Here is a 22,905-nt window from a genome sequence, read left to right as displayed (position 1 = left end):
CCTTCGATAAGGTCCCACACAAGAGGTTGGTGAACAAAATTAGGGCACATGGAATTGGGGGTAATATACTAGCATGGATTGAGAATTGGTTAACAGACAGAAAACAAAGAGTAGGGATGATCGGGTCTTTTTCAGGATGGCAGGCTGTGACTAGTGGGGTACCGCAAGGATCGGTGCTTGGGCCCCAGCTATTCACAATCTATATCAATGATTTGGATGAGGGGACTAAATGTAACATTTCCAAATTTGCTGATGATACAAAGCTAGGTGGCAGTGTCAGTTGTGAAGAGGATGTGAAGAGGCTTCAAGGGGATCTCGACAGGCTCAGTGAGTGGGCGAGAACATGGCAGATGGAATCTAATGTGGATAAATGTGAAGTTATCCACTTTGGTAGAAAAAACAGAAAGGCAGAGTATTTCCTAAATGGTGAAAGATTGGGGAATGCAGATGCTCACAGGGATCTGGGTGTCCTTGTACATGAGTCACTGAAAGTGAATGTGTAGGTGCAGCAAGCCATTAGGAAGGCAAATGGTATGCTGGCCTTCATTACAAGAGGATTTGAGTACAGGAGTAAAGAAGTCTTAATCCAATTATATAGGGCCTTGGTGAGACCACACCTGGAGTATTGTGTACAATTTTGGTCTCCTTACCTAAGGAAGGATATACTTGCCATAGAGGGAGTGCAACGAAGGTTCACGAGATTGATTCCTGGGATGGGGGGACTGTCGTATGAGAAGAGATTGAGTAAACTAGGCCTGTATTCTCTTGAATTCAGAAGAATGAGAGGGGATCTCATTGAAGCATACAAAATTATTACAGGGCTTGATAGGATGGATGCTGGGAGAATGTTTCCCTTGGCTGGGGAGTCTAGAACCAGGGGCCACAGCCTCAGGATAAAGGGTAGGCCATTCAGGACTGAGATGAGAAGAAATGTCTTCACACAGAGGGTGGTGAATCTTTGGAATTCTCTACCCCAGAGGGCTGTGGAGGCTCAGTCATTGGGTATATTCAAAACAGAAGTCGATAGATTTCTGACTAGTAACGGCATCAAGGGATATGGCGATAGGGCCGGTGAATGGAGTTGAGGCAGAAGATCAGCCATGATCTCATTGAAGGGCCGAATGGCCGACTCCTGCTCCTATTTCTTATGTTCTTATGTAACAAAGGCATGGATGAGGGCTTCAGCAGGGGATGAACATACGAATTAGGAGCAGGAGTCGGCCACTCGGCCCCTCGGGCCTGCTCCGCCATTCAATAAGATCATGGCTGATCCGATGACTCCACATTCCCGCCCACCCCCCGATAACCTTTCACCCCTTTGCTCATCAAGAATCTCTCTACCTCTGCCTTAAAAATATTCAAAGACTCTGCTTCCACCGCCCTCTGAGGAAGAGTTCCAAAGACTCACGACCCTCTGTGAGAAAAGATTTCTCCTCATCTCTGTCTTAAATGGGCGACCCCTTATTTTTACACAGTGACCCCTCGTTCTAGATTCTCCCACAAGAGGAAACATCCTCTCCACATCCACCCTGTCCAGACCCCCTCAGGATCTTATGGCCTAGAAATTCAGTATAGCCACGTTTGGGGCGCTACAGCCGGGCGGCCGCTAAAGTTTGCACCCGGCGCAACTTCGCGCCACCTTCGCCGATATTCAGTGGCATCGCCCCAAGAGGTTGCTGCTGCGCTAAAACAGGCGATGCACGACTATCGTTAGGCACTAAGCCGGCGGCCCGGGGCGATACCCCCGAGGGCGGGAGCAGCGCAGGTGCGGCGAGTTGCTGATTGACGGCAGACACTCTGGCGCCGGTGAGCTCTTAAAGGGGGAGGGTGGATTTGTTTGCCTGCCACGCCCTGCACACTGCAGCCCTGAAGCAAGGCCTGGCCACTGCTGCTTCATCTGTACAACGCCCAGTGCAATGGAGAAGGCCAACGTTTGCACCCATTGCAGCCCCCATTATATGTTTCCAATCAATGATATGGCTCTGAAGTTAAAGACAAGTGCAAAGCTGTGGCCTGAAGCCACAAGTACCTGTGCGAGTGTTGAGCCAAACCAGAAAGCTCTCTACCTTTGTCTCTCTGCAAAGGTCCGTCTCTCACAAAGAAGGAGTGTTGCAAAATGGCTGCCATTTCTACTGCAGGAGGAGTGCCCTTTAATTTGCGCCCCCCGCGCCCCGCAGCGACTGGGAACCGTTCCCCTCTACCAGTCGCTAGGGGCGCCAGGCGCACAATAGGCCGGCGCCACTGAATTTCCGGTTTGGGGCGCACAAAGGGCGTTGCACGATGAAATGACGTCAGGATCTGCGCGCGCAGCTGAGCGCGCGCAAAGGCTTTGCGCCGCCGCTAAATCTTTACTGAAGTTGGGGAGAGGCGCAGATCGCGCTGCGCCCGGCCGCTAGCCGCCCAGCGCCCAACATCTCCTCCTAAGGCGCTAGCGGCTGGCGCAAACAACTGAATTTCTAGGCCTATGTGTTTCAATCAAGTCACCTTTTACTCTTCTAAACTCCAGCGGATACAAGCCTAGCCTGTCCAACCTTTCCTCATAAGACACCCCGCCCATTCCAGGTATTAGTCTAGTAAACCTTCTCTGAACTGCTTCCAACGCATTTACATCCTTCCTTAAATAAGGAGACCAATACTGTACACAGTACTCCAGATGTGGCCTCAAGATGTGGATGAGCTGAGGCAAGGGGCAGGGACAGGCGATGTTACGGAGGTGGAAATAGGCGGTCTTGATGATGGAGTGGATATGGGGTACCGCAGGGATCAGTGCTTGGGCCCCAGCTATTCACAATATATATTAATGATTTGGATGAGGGAACCAAATGTAATATTTCCAAGTTTGCTGACGACACGAAACTAGGTGGGATTGTGAGTTGTGAGGAGGATGCAAAGAGGCTTCAAGACGATTTAGACAAGTTGAGTGAGTGGGCAAAGAGATGGCAGATGCAGTATAACGTGGATAAATGTGAAGTTATCCACTTCGGTAGGAAAAACAGAAAGGCAGAGTATTATTTAAATGGTGATAGATTGGGAAATGTTGATGTACAAAGGGACCTGGGTGTCCTTGTACACCAGTCACTGAAAGCAAACATGCAGGTGCAGCAAAGAGTTAGGAAGGCAAATGGTATGTTGTCCTTCATTGCAAGAGGATTTGAGTACAGGAGCAAGGATGTCTTACTACAGTTATACAGGGCCTTGGCGAGACCACACCTGGAGTACTGTGTGCAGTTTTGGCCTCCTTACCTAAGAAAGGATATACTTGCCATAGAGGGAGTGCAGCGAAGGTTCACCAGACTGGTTCCTGGGATGGCAGGACTGTCGTATGAGGAGAGATTGGGTCGACTAGGCCTGTATTCACTAGAGTTTAGAAGAATGAGAGGGGATCTCATTGAAACGTATAAAATTCTGACCGGGCTAGACTGACTGGGTGCAGGGAGGATGTTTCCCCTGGCTGGGGGTCTAGAACGAGGGGTCACAGTCTCAGGATACGGGGTAGGACATTTAGGACTGAGATGAGGAGAAATGTCTTCACTCAGAGGGCGGTGAACCTGTGGAATTCTCTACCACTGAAGGCTGTGGAGACCAAGTCACTGAATCTATTTAAGAAGGAGATAGATAGATTTCTAGACACAAAAGGCATCAAGGGGTATGGGGAGAGAGTGGGAATATGGTATTGAGATAGAGGATCAGCCATGATCATATTGAATGGAGGAGCAGGCTCGAAGGGCCGAATGGCCTACTCCTGCTCCTATTTTTCTGTTTCTAAGCTTATTTCAGGGTCAATCTCGAATCCAAGGAAGTCTGGTTCAGCCCCAGACGGTGGCGAGGGAGAGGGACGGAGTTAGCGGCTGGGGAACGGAGTTTGTAGCGGGGTTCGAAGACAGTGGTCTTCCCAATATTTAGTTGGAGGTTATTTCTGCTCATCCAGAGCTGGACGTCGGACAAGCAGTCGGACATAGAAACATAGAAACATAGAAGATAGGAGCAGGAGTAGGCCATTCGGCCCCTCGAGCCTGCTCCGCCATTCAATGAGATCATGGCTGATCATCCAAATTCAGTACCCTGTCCCTGCTTTCTCCCCATACCCCTTGATCCCTTTAGCCTTAAGAAATATATCCAACTCCTTCTTGAATATATTTAATGAATTGGCCTCTACTGCCTTGTGTGGTAGAGAATTCCACAGGTTCACCACTCTCTGGGTGAAGAAATTCCTCCTCATTTCTGTCCTAATTGGCTTACCCCTTATCCTTAGACTGTGACCCCTGGTTCTGGACTCCCCAACCATCGAGAACATCCTTCCTGCATCTAGTCTGTCTAGTCCTGTCACAATTTTATAAGTTTCAATGAGATCCCCTCTCATTCTTCTAAACTCCAGCGAATATAAGCCCAATCGACCCAATCTCTCCTCATACGTCATTCCTGCCATCCCAGGTATCAGCCTGGTGAATCTTCGCTGCACTCCCTCCATGGCAAGAACATCCTTCCTCAGATAAGGCGACCAAAACTGCACACAATACTCAAGGTGTGGTCTCACCAAGGCCCTGTACAACTCCAGCAAGACATCCTTGTTCCTGTACTCAAACCCTCTCGCTACGAAGGCCAACATACCATTTGCCTTCTTAACCGCCTGCTGCACCTGCATGCTTACCTTCAGCGACTGGTACACAAGGACACCCAGGTCTCGTTGCACTTCCCCTTTGTAAAGTCTGTGGGTTGTTTAGTTAATTAATACACAGACTCCAAGAGTAACTTAAAACAGGACTTTACTATTCGAAGGTCAGGGCGAATCTGCCCAATAACTCCTGACACAGCACTTATATACCGGTGTGGTCACCGTCGGTATTACAGTATACAGAAGCCAACAAAGTAGTGCAACACCTAAAGTAGTTCTCTTAAAGGTGGACGGTTACATACAATAGTTCTCTTAAAGGTAGACGGGTACATACACTACAATCCTCCCTTTTTAGCTTACAACATACTGATTCCCCATTAAACATACATTATAACATATATACAACTTTATGCAAGACAGTTCACAGATTCAGTCTCTCTGGAGGTTTCCGGACTCTGTCCGGATAACGCCTCGGTGGTGTCGTAACTCCCGGCGGGGTAGCAGGTGCTTCTGGCAAGGTCGATTCGGCTTGAAGGACAGTGTCAGGTTCACCTGATTCCAGTATTACCAGATCGGAGGTAGGTGTTCTGGGTATCTCTGTCTCAACATTAACCGTGTAAGGTGGTGGAGTAGATTGGCCATTTGTGGCTGACCCTATGATCTGGTCAACATGGCGCCTTATTATACTGTCCCCAATATCCACCGTATACATCAACGGCCCTAGCCTTTTTCCAATAGTTCCAGGCTGCCATTTTCTCGGTACGGTAGTCCCGGGCCAAAACTTGTTGACCTATCTGAAAAGATCTAGTTGGCCTTTCATTCATGCCCTGGAATTGCCGGTTCTCTACGTCCCTTCTGACGTTTGGCTTAAGCAAATCCAGCCGGCATCTTAGTCGTCTATTAAAAAACATCATGGCGGGAGTTTGATTTGTGACCGCATGTGTTGCATTCCTGTACGCCAACAAGAAGCTATCCACCTTATGTAGTAAGTTAATGGCTTCATTACCCATGGCCTTTATGGCCTTCTTGAAGGTCTGGACAAACCTTTCAGCCAATCCATTGGAGGCGGGATGGTATGGGGCTGACGTGTAGTGCTTAACCCCATTGCTCTTTAAGAATTTCTTGAATTCTTCGGACACAAATTGCGGTCCATTATCAGAACAGATCTGTTCCGGCAGCCCATTCCTAGCAACATGGTCCTTAACACTGTGATGGTTTTTTCCGTGGTGGTGGTGGACATCTTTATTACCTCCGGCCACTTGGAGTGTGCATCCACCGCTATTAGAAACATTGAGTCCATAAATGGACCAGCAAAGTCGATGTGTACCCTTTGCCAAGGAGATGAGGGCCACTCCCATGGATGCAGAGGAGCCTGTGGTGGCGCGTTTTGGACCTTCTGGCATCCTAGACAGCTCTTGGTTATTTCTTCGATGTCTCTATCAATACCTGGCCACCACACAAACGCTCTTGCTAGGTTCTTCATTTTCACTCCACCCAGATGTCCCTCGTGAAGCTCCTTTAGCACCTTATGCTGAAGTTTGGGTGGAATCACCACTCTAGATCCACACATCAGGGTTCCTCGACACACTGACAGCTGTTCTTTTCTCTGCGAAAATGCTGGCAGCGTTTGTTCGCCCTGTGCTGGCCATCCCTCCACCGTTAAATCATAGACTCGTGAGAGAGTCGGGTCATTTCTTGTTTCGTTTTCGATCATCGAATTTGTTACTGGTAGACATTCCACTATGGATGAGTGGAACATCTCTACCGGGTCCACTGTAGTCGCTTCTTCTACTATCGGCAATGGCAAGCGCGATAACCCATCAACATTTCCATGCTGTTTGGACCTTTTGTATTCGATGTCATATTGGTGTGCCCCAAGTAACACGGACCACCTCTGTAACCTTTGCGCTGTCATGGTGGAAACGGCCTTGTTAGGGTTGAATATGGACACCAACGGCTGGTGGTCTGTCAGTAATGTGAACTTCTTGCCCTGCAGGTAGTGATTGAATTTCTTTACGCCCCACACAAGGCTGAGGGCCTCCCTATCTATTTGAGCATAATTTCGCTCCGCGGAGGTCAATGATCGGGACGCGATTGCCACTGGCCTTTCCGAGCCATTTGGTAACTTGTGTGAAAGTACTGCTCCAATTCCATAGGGGGAAGCATCACAAGCTAGACGAAGAGGTAACGTTGGGTTGAAATGAGCCAACACTTCTTCAGAGGTAATCAACGCCTTGCTTCTGCGAAAGGCCTTTTTACATTCCTCACTCCACTTCCATGGTACTTCTTTCCGCAACAGAGCATTCAGCGGATGCAGCACCGTGGATAGATTCGGCAGAAACTTGTGATAATAATTAATCAACCCCAAGAATGATCTTAACTGTGATACGTTTTCCGGAGCGGGGGCCTTCACGACAGCTTCTATCTTGTCAGGTGACTTGTGCAGCCCCTCTCGGTCAATGACATGACCGCAGTACGAGATCCGTTTTTGGAAGAACTCACATTTCTTGCGATTAACTCGAAGGCCATATTCCTTCAACCTAGTGAGCACCAGTTTCAAATTTGTGAGGTGTTCTTCCTCGTCTTCTCCCGTAATCAGGATATCGTCTAAGTAACACTGCGTGCTTGGAATTCCTTGTAATACCTGCTCCATGGCCCTCTGCCAAATTGCTGGAGCCGAAGCTACCCCAAAAACCAGTCTATTATAATGATACAAGCCTCTGTGTGTGTTGATGGTGAGGTACTGACGCGACTCTTCCTCGACTTCCATTTGTAAGTATGCCTGTGCCAGGTCTATCTTGGTGAAGTGTTTCCCTCCAGCCAACGAAGCAAAGATATCTTCAATCCGTGGAAGCGGGTATTGTACCTTGTGAAGCACCGGATTCACTGTGATCTTGAAGTCTCCGCAGATGCGGACCTTCCCCGGTCCCCCTGGCTTGTCACTTGGTGAAGACTTCATGACGGGAACAATGGGCGTGGCCCACTCACTCCAGTCCACTTTTGACAGTACCCCTGAACGTTCAAGGTCTTCCAGTTCTGCCTCCACAGCAGGTCGTATCGCGTAAGGTACCGATCTGGCTTTGAAAAATTTTGGGCTTGCATGTTCTGCAATCTTAACCTTTGCTTTAATTCCTCGTAGTGTTCCCAGTCCTTGCTGGAATACCTCTTTAGCTTCGTCTAATATTCTGGACAACCGTTCAGGTTTGACATCTTCCTTTCCGGAATCTACCGTCATGGTGTTTAGTGAATGCCAGTCTATCTTTATTTTCCTGATCCACTCCCATCCCAGAAGTGGTGGACCTCCCTCAGGCAACACATACATGTCCATCCTTTGGTGCTCTTTGTCCTTGTATCTCACCTTGACTTCTATCTTTCCGATGGGGTATACTTTGTGCCCCGTGTATGTCTTCAATACTAGTTCCGTATCCCGTAGGGGAATATGCTTGAATAACTTTTTATAATCATGCTTATTCATGACCGTCAACGCCGATCCGGTGTCCACTTCCATTTTCACTTGGACTTTTGCAATCTGTAGTGTGATCCAGATAGCTTGTCGGTCAGCTTCATTACTCACATTGTGAATTCTCAGACTATCCAGTTCCTTGCAGTTGGAGTGTGAGTCCGAATTCTGTTCTTCCGGACTCTTCCTAGTCACCTCATGTACCTTTCTGTACCTCTTTTGTGGTGACTCATTATTGTTGGTCTTCTTTCCTGACCGGCATACCTTAGCTATGTGACCGAGCTTGCCACATTTCCTACATTCCTGGTTTTTAAACCAGCATTGGTTCTGGTCATGTGTTGTCTTCCCACAACGATAGCATTTCGTTGTACCCGAAGTAATTTGCTGTACCCTGAGTGCCGCTGCCTTTAGCTGCATTTCCGCCATTCCTTTCGCTGCGGCTTCGTTCGATGCAGCAATAAGGACAGCCTTCTCAAGTGTAAGATCGTTCTCTTCGAGTAGTCGCTTTTGCGTTCCTTCCTTTGCCAATCCGCACACGAATTTGTCTCGCAATGCCTCTGTCAGATTCCCTCCAAACTGGCAGTGTTTCGCTGGTCTACGCAGTTCGACCAAGTATTCTGCGTTGCTTTCATCGTTCCTTTGCGTTCTCGCATAGAATTTGAATCGTTCCGCCAACATCAACGGTGTGGGGTTCAAGTGATCCTTCAGAACAGCCACAATATCATCGAAAGTCTGATCCGCCGGTTTAGCTGGTGATAGTAGATGCTTCAAGAGCTCGTATGTCTTCGCGCCCATCGAGTTTAGCAAGGTTATAGCTTTGTCATCTTCTATTTTATTGGCCTCACCATAGATCTCAATGCGTTCCACATACGTGGCCCAGTCTTCTACCTCGGAATTAAAATTGTTGATGTTACCATGCTTAGGCATCTTCCTCTCTTCCTGATACCACCACGAATTATTTCTTTAAATTTTCTTTTTTTTTCCAAGATGGCGGTTCCCGCGAAAATGGCGGTTTCCCGCGCTTATCTTCTCTCCCCGCCCACTTCAATGGCGGTTTCCCGCTTCTGTCGTCTTCTCCGCCTAATGGCGGCTTCCCGCGTTTCTTCCCCTGGCGGGAGGGGTACACTTTCCCCACGGGCGACGGCCGCTGGCTTTCAGGTGCACAGCCTGCGCGTCGGCTTCAGTGCTTTCCCTTTTCTCGGCAGGGCAACCAGCGCTCGGTACACCCCGTTGACGGCGAACAGTTTCAGCCGCTGGGCTGGCTCTCGCTCAGTTCCCCTTGCTCGGGCTCTGTCTCTCTCCCGCTCGCTCGGCTCTACCGGCGCTGGGTACACCCCGTTGATGGCGAACAGTTTCAGCTGCTGGACTGGCTCTCGCTCAGTCTCCCTTGGTCGGCTCTGCCTCTCCCGCTCGCTCGGCTCCCAATCGCGCCTCCCAGCCCTCTCGCAGTCCGGTGCTTCCCTCCCCGGCTGCGGCTGAGTTTTTATATCTTCCCGCGCCTACGCTCCCGGTCGCAGCGCTTCGTGGCTTCGGTCGCTGCCCGGCCTTTTTCGCCGGTCGCGGTCTAGCTGTCTCACGACGCCGTTGCGTCCCCAGCCTGTCTGTACCGCAGCTTCCTTGCTCCACGCTGCCCCAGTCTCAGCGCCTCTGGGCCCGACTTCTGTCCGGCTCCTTTCCCCCTCGACCGTGGTCGAGTGCACCGCCCTTATCCTCCGGTTATTCTTTTTACTTTTCCCTTACTCACAGTCACCGTGGCCGGCTTGCTTCTCGTGCTGATCGGCTCACTCCTCACCGTGGCAGAAGGGACAGTCAGTGCCTGTTGCTGATGGAAGTCTTTGTCTCTGAATTCTTCCTCCTTTCCAGCTCTGCAGACTCGAGTTTTCTCCCCAGCAGAATGACGAGGGCGGTTGCCTCTTCTCGACGCTCGTTAACTGCTTCGGAAGTATTGTTGCCGCAGGGTACGATCGGACTCGTCGCCACTGTAAAGTCTGTGGGTTGTTTAGTTAATTAATACACCGACTCCAAGAGTAACTTAAAACAGGACTTTACTATTCGAAGGTCAGGGCGAATCTGCCCAATAACTCCTGACACAGCACTTATATACCGGTGTGGTCACCGTCGGTATTACAGTATACAGAAGCCAACAAAGTAGTGCAACACCTAAAGTAGTTCTCTTAAAGGTGGACGGTTACATACAATAGTTCTCTTAAAGGTAGACGGGTACATACACTACACCCTTCTCCCAATCTATTGCCGTTCAGATAATAATCTGCCTTCCTGTTTTTGACACCAAAGTGGATAACCTCGCATTTATCCACGTTTATTGCATCTGCCATGCTTCTGCCCAATCACCCAACCTGTCCAAATCATACTGGAGTTTCTCGGCATCCTCCTCACAGCACACACGCCCACCCAGCTTTGTGTCGTCTGCAAACTCGGAGATGGACAATTCAGAGACGGTGGAGGTGACGTAGAGCTGGGTGTGGTCAGCGCACATGTGGAACCAGACGCTGACTTTTCGGATGGTTTCGCCAAGGGGCAGCGAGTAGATGAGAAATAGGAGGGGTGGGGGGTGCCAAGGATAGATCCTTGGGGGAAGAAAACCTGCCCTCCTGACCCGGCCTGGGCCTACAGGTGACTCCAGTCCAACACCCAACATGGTTGACTCTTAACTGCCCTCAGCAGTGGCCTAGCAAACCACCTCAGCATATATCGAACGGCTGCCAAGAAGGTGCCTCGCCACGACAATCCTTCTCGGGGCCACTAGGGGACGGGTCGATAAATGACGGTCTCGCCAGCGACGGCCACAGCCTGAAGATGAATTTAAGGATAAATCTACAGGCTTTTCAAAGCCCCCCCCCAGCTTGAGGTCACTGAACCAGCGTTCCTTCCTGCATCGGGCAGCACAGTGGACTTCGGCCCATCGCCTGCGGGCTATCCCCAGCGTTGGAAGGGATTCCAAAGCTGGAGCAGGAGAAGGCCATTCAGCCCCTCGGGGCCTGCTCCAACCTTCAATCAGATCAAAGCCCATCTGTCTCCATTTACCCCGCCTCTGCCCCGTATCCCTCGATACCAGTGTGTACAGGAAACTCTTTTTTATCCAGCACCGACGGGACCGGCGTGGTGCCGGTTTATCAAAAAGTCCGGATTACAGAGAGGTATAGTTAAAAGGTACGAGAGCCCCGTACACAGCAACAAATCCAGGCTTCCCTGTTGCTTAGCAACAGGTGCAGGAACCCCGGCCACAGATCCAGGAACGGCCACTAATATGAAGTAAAACTTACCTGAACCTTCACCTGAATTTTGCCGGTTAACAGAGATTTCCGGTTATTTAGGTGCTGGTAAATCGAGAGTTTCCTGTACCATCTACAAGATGCACTGCAGCAACTCGCCAAGGCTTCTTTGGCAGCACCCTCCCAAACCCGCCACCTCTTCCACCTAGAAGGACGAGGGCAGCAGGCGCACGGGAACACCACCACCTCCAAGTTCCCCTCCGAGTCACACGCACCGTCCCGACTTGGAAATATATCGGCCCGTTCCTTCATCGTCGCTGGGTCAAAATCCTGGAACTCCCTCCCTAACAGCGCTGTGGGAGTACCTTCACCACACGGGACTGCAGCGGTTCAAGGAGGCTCACCACCACCTTCTCAAGGGCAATTAGGGATGGGCAATAAATGCTGGCCTTGCCAGCGACGCCCACATCCCATGAACGGATATGAAAAAAACCCTAACCCAACAAAAATCTATCAATATCAGTTTTGAAATTTCCAATTGACCCCCAGCCTCGACAGCTCTTTGGGGGAGAGAGTTCCAGATTCCCACCAGCCTTTGTGTGAAGAAGTGCTTCCTGACATCACCCCCGAACGGCCTGGCTCTAATTTGAAGGTTCTGCCCCCTTGTTCTGGACTCCCCCCACCAGAGGAAATAGTTTCTCTCGATCGACCCGATCGAATCCTTTAATCATCTCAAACACCTCGATCAGATCACCCCCTTAATCTTCTATCCTCGAGGGTAGGAGGCTGGCAAATTAATGGGTTCATAGAATCACAGAAAGTTGCAGCACGGAAGTGTTGTGTTCATTAATAACTAGACATTCTTATTATGAACAGCTAGCTTCTAGCTAGTCATTTATTCAGTACACGTTCTCTAGGTACAGCATCTGTAGAGATCCAGCATGTGTACTTCTGTGTGCAGGCAGCCATCTTGACTACTGCCTTCTGGGTAGCCTAGTGCATCGTGGGTAGTGTAGTCTTAAACACATACAACTAAACATGCAGCTCTACGGCTGCATTTAGTGTACTATTCTAGAATGACATGTTATTGATCATTACAGGAAGGAGGCCCTTTCGGCCCATCGTGTCCGCGCCGGCCAACAAAGAGCTCTCCGGCCTAATCCTACCTCCCAGCTCCTGGTCCGTAGCCCTGCAGGTTACAGCATCCCAAGTGCACGTCCAAGTACTTTTTAAATGTGGTTCGGGTTCCTGCCTCTACCACCCTTTCAGGCAGTGAGTTCCAGACCCCCACAACCCTCTGGGTGAAGACATTTCCCCTCAAATCCCCTCTAAACCTTCCCCCCAATTACTTTCAATCTGTGCCCCCTGGTTTTTGACCCCTCTGCTAAGGGAAATAGGTCCTTTCTATCCACTTTATCCAGGCCCCTCATAATTTTATACACCTCAATAAGGTCTCCCCTCAGCCTCCTCTGTTCCAAGGAAAACAGACCCAGCCTATCCAGTCTTTCCTCATAGCTAAGATTCTCTACTCCCAGCAACGTCCTTGTAAATCTCCTCTGTACCATCTCCAGTGCAATCACATCCTTCCTGTAATGTGGTGACCAGAACTGCACGTAATACTCCTCTAGCTGAGGCCTAACTAGTGTTTTATACAGTTCAAGCACAACCTCCCTGCTCTTGTATTCTATGCCACGGCTAATAAAGGCAAGCATTATGGGGGATCTGGAGGGGAGGGAGCACCGTGGGGTGAAAAGTAGGGGTCAATTGTCAGCTGCCCTTTGACCTGTAGAAGGTACCTTGACCTGCATTGCATTTCGGGTGATCCCAAACCCTAACCCTAACCTGGAATCTCTCTCGCAGCGCAGGCTGTGGTCGGACGGGCGTGATCTGCACGGTGGACTACGTTCGAAGTTTGCTGCAACGCAAGGTAAAGTAACGGCGAGGTCGCGGGTCTCCTCCCCCCCCCTCCTCGTTGGGCCTCCAGACGGTCGCTGCCGTTCCACCCACGCTCCCCGCCCGCCGGCGGGCTCCTGCGCCCTCCACCAATCGCGTGTCTTCGAGCCCTGGGGACCAGCCGCACCCCAACTGGCGCACAGGAGCAGGCCATTCGGTCCATTGTGTCCGTGCTGGCTATATGGCAGAGCGATCCAAAAAATTAATCCCACTGCCCCGCTCCCTCCCCGCTGCCCTGTATCGATCCCAAACTCCCCGTCTCTACAGGCCCCATTCCTCTGCGCACCAATGACCAGGATTATTAAGCCGCTGCCTCAGTCCCCGGGAGCCTCTCTGCCCTCTGAACTCTAGGCCCTAACTCCCAGAATCCTTCTTGCCTCCCCCCCCCCCCCACCCAAACTCTGGGTCGCCAAACCTCCAGGATTTCCTTGGGAGCCTCCAGAAACTGCAGGTTCATCTCCAGGGCTTTGCTGGGAGCAGAAATGCAAACCGAAAATTCTTTCAACGGCTGTTGCAAAACAGTTGCTGGCTGGGAAGGTCATGATTCCTTGACAGGCGGCCAATCGGCTGCGGAAGATTTCGCTTTCCGGAAGGCGGGGATGGACATGTTGGGCGGGCAATGGCGGGAGAGCGTGGGGACAGGGCGGTTGGAGGTCTTGTGACAACCTCCCAGGAACAGGTCCAACCGTATTGGCAACCTTACCTCACCTTACGCCTCCCTCCCTCCCCTCGCTCGTCAATGTCCATCCTGCTGACATCTATCCAACCCTTCCCGCCGGTTTATTTAACGTTGGCACCCGGCGTCCAATGGGTCAGGTTGGGAGGGGGGGGGCGGGACGGGGTGAAAGGTCAGGCGGCCTTCGCCCCGTGGGAACGGACGAGATGTCAACCGCAGCCAACCATCGACCTTCTCGTTTGCAGTTAATCGGCGAGGGTTTCGGCGTCTTCGGGATTGTGCGGGAGATGCGGCGGCAGAGGCCGGCGGTGGTGCAGACCAAGGTGAGCGCGCCGAGCCGCGCCATTTCCCCACGCTCGCCCACCCCTCCACCCCCCCCGCCTGCGCATTTCCAGAGCACTGTCTCCCAAAAAACCACACACCGTCCAACCTGATCCAAAGTGGGCGCGCCAATCAACAGAGACCCAGGGATCAGCAATGAGCCCCTTTTCATGGTCGATGGATGGCCCCCACGGGGAGGCCATTTTTGGGGCCCCCCCTGTTTGGGTTTTGTGAGCGGGGGGCCAGAAAATTTCCCTGCTGACCAGCTTCACCCCCCCTGGCCAGCTAGCTCGGGGTGGAAGCCTTCTCCCAGATTGGACAGGCATCTCCCCGGACACTCTGTGCGAGGCGGAGGTCGCCACAGCAACCGGATAGTGTGAACCGGCGCCAGAGGCCGGTTTCTCTGTTTCTTTCAAATAAAGCAACGGCTGAGGCCTTTGGAAGGCCTACATCACCATAGCAACAGGCCGAGGTTGCTGCCTTTCCACCCGGTCTTCAAGGAGGTGATTCAAGATCTTTTCGGGATCAGGGCCGGTACAGCACGGGTTAGATACAGAGTAAAGCTCCCTCTACACTGTCCCATCAAACACTCCCAGGGCAGGTACAGCACGGGTTAGATACAGAGTAAAGCTCCCTCTACACTGTCCCATCAAACACTCCCAGGGCAGGTACAGCACGGGTTAGATACAGAGTAAAGCTCCCTCTACACTGTCCCATCAAACACTCCCAGGGCAGGTACAGCATTGGTTAGATACAGAGTAAAGCTCCCTCTACACTGTCCCATCAAACACTCCCAGGGCAGGTACAGCATTGGTTAGATACAGAGTAAAGCTCCCTCTACACTGTCCCCATCAAACACTCCCAGTGCAGGTACAGCACAGGTTAGATACAGAGTAAAGCTCCCTCTACACTGTCCCCATCAAACACTTCCAGTGCAGGTACAGCACAGGTTAGATACAGAGTAAAGCTCCCTCTACACTGTCCCATCAAACACTCCCAGGGCAGGTACAGCACGGGGTTAGATACAGAGTAAAGCTCCCTCTACACTGTCCCATCAAACACGGGCAGGTACAGCACAACAACTTTCTGCGAGCTGTGTGTGCAGAGAATGTCAATTAATGAGGTTAACACCCCACTGATGGAAGCTGACACAGGAACAGTTGACGGTGCCACCAGCAGCAGAACGAGGCCGGGACCTCTTGTCAGGCTGAAGGGGCCAAGTCTCGTGCTCCCGGTCTTCCTAGATCCGCTGGGGCTCGGGGAGGGGTTGGGGTGCTCGCGGACCGAGACTGCACACTTCGCCTGAGCTGATCTTTGCGAGGGGGTTTGACTGGGTTCAGAGGATCTGGTGGTGGGGAACCAAGTGCGCGGTTTGACCCAGTTTCTGCCCTGCCCCCCCCCTCCCCCTCATCATCTCTCACTCGCTTGCTTTTTATCATTTCCTGTGAGAAGATTAAAGCTCGAACTGCATTTCTTTTTTTTTGCCGTTGCCGAGGCAGGGCACCCTATGTGGTGCAGGGCGCGTACAGCAAGGCCCCTGTAGCCTGAGATGGTTACCACAGCCGTGCGGCTCTTCACGTTCCAGCCGTGTTTGATGCTCGCGGGCGACACGCCCAACCCAGACCCGCGCCCCAGCCCCCCGCCCCCGTGCGACGCGGGTATCGGCGGTTGTTCGACGCCGCCCCTCGCCCCCTTCCCCCCCAGACTAACGCATTCCTCTCCCCCACCGCCCTCCTCTCTCCCAGGATCAGTACGAGTTTGTCTATCGCATCGTGTCGGAGATGTTTCGGAGGGAGCTGGCGGGAGAGGACCACAACTACGAGAACTGGAGAGAGGTGAGAGGTCGTCAACCCTCGCCGGAGTCCAGTGTGGCTCTGTCGATGTTCCCGGGTCGAGGAGTCGCTTTCTCTCTTGTTCTGTGTGTGTCTCTCTCTCTGTCTCTCTCTCTCAAATTCAAATTCAAATTCAAATTCAAATGCTTTATTGGCATGAAAGTTTACAGAGAACCATATTGCCAAAGCTTACATAGCAAAAAGGTACAGTTTTCCAACATTCTGTAGGTGTCAATCGATTTGACATTTGTTGGGTACATACAATATTACTTTTAAACAATATTAATTTTAAACAGTCTTTGTACTTCATTTGGTACGTTCAATATTAATTTTAAACAGTCTTAATTTTAAACAGTCCTCAGGTTGTGACATGTTGTTACATATTTGGCCCCAAGGTATGGTCTGTCTCCTTCTCCCAGGACTAATCTCAATTTTGACAGGTCATCCAATTCCTTGAAATCTGGGGTTGTTTGGCTTAGCTTGTTGAATAATATGTTTCTTAATGTGTTGAATTTTTCGCATTTTAGGAGGAAATGCATCTCTGTTTCAACCTCTCTCTCTATCTCTGTCTCTCTCTCTCTCTCTCTCTCTCTCGGCCTCTCTGTCTCGCTCGCTCTCTGTCTCGCTCTCTCTCGCTCTGTCTCGCTCTCTCTGTCTCGCTCTCTCTCTCTCTGTCTCGCTCTCTCTCTGTCTCCTCTCTCTCTCTCTGTCCCTTTCTCTGCCTCTGTCTCTCTCTCTGTCTCTCTCTCTCTGTCTCTGTCTCTCTCTCTCTCTCTCTGTCTCTCTGTCTCTCTCTCTCGCTCTGTCCCTTTCTCTCTCTCTGTCTCTCTCTCTGTCTCTGTCTCTGTCTCTCTGTCTCTCTCTCTCGGTCTCTCTGTCGCGCTCGCTCTCTCTGTCTCGCTCTCTCTCTGTCTCGCTCTCTCTCTGTCTCGCTCTCTGTCTCGCTCTCTCTCTGTCTCGCTCTCTGTCTCGCTCTCTCTGTGTCTCGCTCTCTCTCTCTGTCTCGCTCTCTCTCTGTCTCGCTCTCTCTGTCTCTGTCTCTCTCTCTCTCTGTCCCTTTCTCTCTCTCTGTCCCTTTCTCTCTCTCTGTGTCTCTGTCTCTGTCTCTCTCTCTCTCTCTCTCTGTCTCTCTGTCTCTGTGTCTCTCTCTCTCTGTCTCTGTCTCTCTCTGTCTCAATTTCAATTCAATTCAATTTGCTTTATTGGCATGATAAGGTACATCTTATGTTGCCCAAGCACAGAAAAACATGTATGATTGAACACGTAATCGCAGATCTATCCATACAGTGTATAGACAAATATACCCATGTACACATAAATATACACACATATAATATGCATATAATCTTTTCTTAGGTTTAATGGTTGTCCCTCTGCTTATGGCAAGCTGTGACATAGTTTGCCGCTAACGTTACACAATTTCTCTGTTCCCCTAATAGATATGGGAGTTTTTGGTCGTCATTCAAATTCTTGAATTCAGGGCATATTTTTATGAATTTTGGGTAGAAATTCCCCCTTATGTCCTGATAGTTTCCACAAGTTGTGAGGAAGTGCATCTCTGTCTCCACCACTCCCTGACTGCAGTGGGAGCATATCCTGTCCTCTCTTGGCAGCCAGGTCTGCCTGTGTCTGCCTTTTTCGATGGCCAGGCTATGCTCACTAAGTCTGTACATTGTCAAGGTTTTTCTCAGTTTGCTATCTTTTACCTTGGTCAGGTATTCAGCCGTGGTGTATTGTCTGTTTAGGGCCAAGTAGCAATCGAGTTTGTTTTGGGTTTTTGTTGTTTCTGCCCAATAGGTCAGATATTTTTCCTTTTGTTTCGTGACAATTGTGTTGGGTCGAATTCTCTGTGCTAGGATGTCACTGTCCTGGAGCTGGTTATTATTAGTAGTGTTAGTAGTTACTTCACTGAGTCCCAGGACTAGTTGGCTGAGGGGACTCTTCTCTATGATCATCTCTTGGCATTTCAGGACTTCGTAATGATAGCAGTGGGGGTTGCTCATTTTTAGGTGTTTCCAAAATTTGATGGCTCTTTTTTGGATATTAATTAGCAGTGGATATTGGCCTAGTTATGCCCTGCAGGCATTGTTTGCAGTTTTCCTCTGAGTCCGGAGGATACTTTTACAGAATTCTGCATGCAGGATCTCAATTGGGTGTTTGTCCCATTTTGCAAATTCTTGTTGTGTTAGCGGTCCCCACACCTCACTGCCATAGAGTGCAATTGGTTCAGTTACTGATTTAAAAATTTTGAGCCAAATGCCAATTGGAATTTCTATTTGAATTGACTTTTTAATGGCATAGAAAGCCCTTCTTGCTTTCTCTTTCAGTTCATTCACAGCCAATTGAAAATTTCCCGTAGAACTGATTTTTAAGCCTAAATATGTGTAATTTGTAGTTTGTTCAATTTTAGTTGCTCCTAGTGTGAAGTTTATTCTGGGTCCCTGATGTCTGGATCTTTGCTGGAACACAAGAACTTTGGTTCTCTGTCTCTCTCTCTCTCTCTCTCTCTCTGTCTCTCTCTCTCTGTCTCTGTCTCTCTCTCTCTCTCTGTCTTTCTCTCTCACTCTCTCTGGCTCTCTCTCTCTGGCTCTCACTCACTCTCTCTCTCTGTCTCTCTCTGTCTCACTCACTCTGTCTCACTCTCTCTCTCTCTGTCTCTCTCTCTCTTTCACTCTGTCTTTCATTCTGTCTCTCTCTCTCTGTCTCTCTGCCTCTCTCTCTCTTTCTCTCTCTGTCTCTGTCTTGCCGTAGATGCATCTATACTATTCACTTCAACCACTCCCTGTGGTAGCGAGTTCCACATTCTCACCACTCTCTGGGTAAAGAAGTTTCTTCTGAATTCCGGATTGGATTTCTTGGAAATATCTTATATTGATGGCCTCTAGTTATGCTCTTCCCCAAAGTGGAAACATTCTCTCTGTATCCGCTCTATCAAAACCTCTAAAGAAAAGAGACCCAGCCTGTTCACTCCACTGCACTGTCGGAGGGGCGGTACTGAGGGAGCCCCGCACTGTCGGAGGGGCAGTACTGAGGGAGCGCCGCACTGTCGGAGGGGCAGTACTGAGGGAGCGCCGCACTGTCGGAGGGGCGGTACTGAGGGAGCGCCGCACTGTCGGAGGGCAGTACTGAGGGAGCGCCACACTGTCGGAGGGGCGGTACTGAGGGAGCACCGCACTGTCGGAGGGCAGTACTGAGGGAGCGCCGCACTGTCGGAGGGGCAGTACTGAGGGAGCGCCGCACTGTCGGAGGGGCTGTACTGAGGGAGCGCCGCACTGTCGGAGGGGCGGTACTGAGGGAGCGCCGCACTGTAGGAGGGGCAGTACTGAGGGAGCGCCGCACTGTCGGGAGGGGCGGTACTGAGGGAGCGCCGCACTGTAGGAGGGGCTGGTACTGAGGGAGTGCTGCACTGTCGAGGGGCAGTACTGAGGGAGCGCCGCACTGTCGGAGGGGCAGTACTGAGGGAGCGCCGCACTGTCAGAGGGGCGGTGCTCAGGGAGCGCCGCACTGTCGGAGGGGCAGTACTGAGGAAGCGCCGCACTGTCGGAGGGGCAGTACTGAGGGAGCGCCGCACTGTCGGAGGGGCGGTACTGAGTGAGCGCCGCACTGTCGGAGGGGCGGGTACTGAGGGAGCGCGGCACTGTCGAGGGGCGGTACTGAGGCAGCGCCGCACTGTCGGAGGGGCAGTACTGAGGCAGCGCCGCACTGTCGGAGGGCAGTACTGAGGGAGTGCCGCACTGTCGGAGGGGCAGTACTGAGGGAGCGCCGCACTGTCGGAGGGGCAGTACTGAGGGAGCGCCGCAGTGTGGGAGGGGCGGTGCTCAGGGAGCGCTGCACTGTCGGAGGGGCAGTACTGAGGGAGCGCCGCACTGTCGGAGGGGCGGCACTGAGGGAGCTCGCTCTGTCAGAGGGGCAGTACTGAGGGAGCGCCGCACTGTCGGAGGGGCGGTACTGAGGGAGCGCCGCACTGTCGGAGGGGCGGTACTGAGGGAGCGCCGCACTGTCGGAGGGGCGGTACTGTGGGAGCGCCGCACTGTCGGAGGGGCGGTACTGAGGGAGCGCCGCACTGTCGGAGGGGCGGTACTGAGGGAGCGCCGCACTGTCGGAGGGGCGGTACTGAGGGAGCGCCGCACTGTCGGAGGGGCGGTACTGAGGTAGCGCCGCACTGTCGGAGGGGCAGTACTGAGGGAGCGCCGCACTGTCGGAGGGGCAGTACTGAGGGAGCGCCGCACTGTCGGAGGGGCGGTACTGAGGGAGCGCCGCACTGTCGGAGGGGCAGTACTGAGGGAGCACCGCACTGTCGGAGGGGCGGTACTGTGGGAGCGCCGCACTGTCGGAGGGGCGGTACTGAGGGAGCGCCGCACTGTCGGGGGGCGGTACTGAGGGAGCGCCGCACTGTCGGAGGGGCGGTACTGAGGGAGCGCCGCACTGTCGGAGGGGCAGTACTGAGGGAGCGCCGCACTGTCGGAGGGGCGGTACTGAGGGAGCGCCGCACTGTCGGAGGGGCAGTACTGAGGGAGCGCCGCACTGTCGGAGGGGCAGTACTGAGGGAGCGCCGCACTGTCGGAGGGGCGGTACTGAGGGAGCGCCGCACTGTCGGAGGGGCAGTACTGAGGGAGCGCCGCACTGTCGGAGGGGCGGTACTGAGGGAGCGCCGCACTGTCGGAGGGGCGGTACTGAGGGAGCGCCGCACTGTCGGAGGGGCGGTACTGAGGGAGCGCCGCACTGTCGGAGGGGCAGTACTGAGGGAGCGCCGCACTGTCGGAGGGGTGGTACTGAGGGAGCGCCGCACTGTCGGAGGGGCGGTACTGAGGGAGCGCCGCACTGTCGGAGGGGCGGGTACTGAGGGAGCGCCGCACTGTCGGAGGGGCGGTACTGAGGGAGCGCCGCACTGTCGGAGGGGCGGGTACTGAGGGAGCGCCGCACTGTCGGAGGGGCGGTACTGAGGGAGCGCCGCAATGTCGGAGGGGCGGTACTGAGGGAGCGCTGCACTGTCGGAGGGGCGGTACAGAGGGAGCGCCGCACTGTCGGAGGGGCAGTACTGAGGGAGCGCCGCACTGTCAGAGGGGTAGTACTGAGGTAGCGCCGCACTGTCGGAGGGGTAATACTGAGGGAGCGTCGCACTGTCGAAGGTGTAGTACTGAGGCAGCGCCGCACTGTCGGAGGGGCAGTACTGATGGAGCGCCGCACTGTCGGAGGGGCAGTACTGAGGGAGCGCCGCACTGTCGGAGGGGCAGTACTGAGGGAGCGCCGCACTGTCGGAGGGGCGGTACTGAGGGAGCGCCGCACTGTCGGAGGGGCGGTACTGAGGGAGCGCCGCACGGTCAGAGGGGTAGTACTGAGGTAGCGCCGCACTGTCGGAGGGGTGGTACTGAGGGAGCGCCGCACTGTCGGAGGGGCGGTACTGAGGGAGCGCCGCACTGTCGGAGGGGCGGTACTGAGGGAGCGCCACTGTCGGAGGGGCAGTACTGAGGGAGCACCGCACTGTCGGAGGGGCAGTACTGAGGGAGCGCCGCACTGTCGGAGGGGCAGTACTGAGGGAGCGCCGCACTGTCGGAGGGGCGGTACTGAGGGAGCGCCGCACTGTCGGAGGGGCGGTACTGAGGGAGCGCCGCACTGTCGGAGGGGCAGTACTGAGGGAGCGCCGCACTGTCGGAGGGGCGGTACTGAGGGAGCGCCGCACTGTGGGAGGGGCGGTACTGAGGGAGCGCCGCACTGTCGGAGGGGCAGTACTGAGGGAGCGCCGCACTGTCGGAGGGGCAGTACTGAGGGAGCGCCGCACTGTCGGAGGGGCGGTACTGAGGGAGCACCGCACTGTCGGAGGGGCGGTACTGAGGGAGCGCCGCACTGTCGGAGGGGCAGTACTGAGGGAGCGCCGCACTGTCGGAGGGGCAGTACTGAGGGAGCGCCGCACTGTCAGAGGGGCAGTACTGAGGGAGCGCCGCACTGTCGGAGGGGCAGTACTGAGGGAGCGCCGCACTGTCGGAGGGGCAGTACTGAGGGAGCGCCGCACTGTCGGAGGGGCGGTACTGAGGGAGCGCCGCACTGTCGGAGGGGCAGTACTGAGGGAGCGCCGCACTGTCGGAGGGGCAGTACTGAGGGAGCGCCGCACTGTCGGAGGGGCAGTACTGAGGGAGCGCCGCACTGTCGGAGGGGCGGTACTGAGGGAGCGCCGCACTGTCGGAGGGGCAGTACTGAGGGAGCGCCGCACTGTAGGGGGGGCGGGTACTGAGGGAGCGCCGCCCTGTCGGAGGGGCAGTACTGAGGGAGCGCCGCACTGTCGGAGGGGCAGTACTGATGGAGCGCCGCACTGTCGGAGGGGCAGTACTGAGGGAGCGCCGCACTGTCGGAGGGGCAGTACTGAGGGAGCGCCGCACTGTCGGAGGGGCAGTACTGAGGGAGCGCCGCACTGTCGGAGGGGCAGTACTGAGGGAGCGCCGCACTGTCGGAGGGGCAGTACTGAGGGAGTGCCGCACTGTCGGGGGGGCAGTACTGAGGGAGCGCCGCACTGTCGGAGGGGCAGTACTGAGGGAGCGCCGCACTGTCGGAGGGGCAGTACTGATGGAGCGCCGCACTGTCGGAGGGGCAGTACTGAGGGAGCGCCGCACTGTCGGAGGGGCAGTACTGAGGGAGCGCCGCACTGTCGGAGGGGCAGTACTGAGGGAGCGCCGCACTGTCGGAGGGGCTGTACTGAGGGAGCGCCCCACTGTCGGAGGGGCAGTACTGAGGGAGCGCCGCACTGTCGGAGGGGCAGTACTGAGGGAGCGCCGCACTGTCGGAGGGGCGGTACTGAGGGAGCGCCGCACTGTCGGAGCGGCAGT

At 53.6% G+C, this 22,905-nt stretch overlaps 1 protein-coding gene across 1 annotated transcript in view; it reads left to right on the top strand.

Moving 5' to 3' along the window:
- LOC147086841 (tyrosine-protein phosphatase non-receptor type 18-like) overlaps positions 1-22,905 on the top strand; it is a 67,740-nt gene that overhangs the window by 3,320 nt on the left and 41,515 nt on the right. The window contains exons 2-4 of the mRNA XM_085979021.1: positions 13,166-13,232; positions 14,180-14,257; positions 16,001-16,090. Of these exons, the coding sequence (XP_085835147.1) occupies positions 13,166-13,232; positions 14,180-14,257; positions 16,001-16,090 (235 nt within the window). The remainder of the gene's footprint in view (positions 1-13,165; positions 13,233-14,179; positions 14,258-16,000; positions 16,091-22,905) is intronic.

The sequence above is a fragment of the Somniosus microcephalus genome, unplaced genomic scaffold (genome assembly GCF_052327205.1).
Source record: "Somniosus microcephalus isolate GS21.2 unplaced genomic scaffold, FLI_Smic_1.0 unresolved_chr7, whole genome shotgun sequence".
NCBI classification, from domain to species: domain Eukaryota; kingdom Metazoa; phylum Chordata; class Chondrichthyes; order Squaliformes; family Somniosidae; genus Somniosus; species Somniosus microcephalus.
The sequence above is the reverse complement of the archived record's forward strand: the minus strand, read 5'-3'. Positions and strand labels throughout refer to the sequence as shown.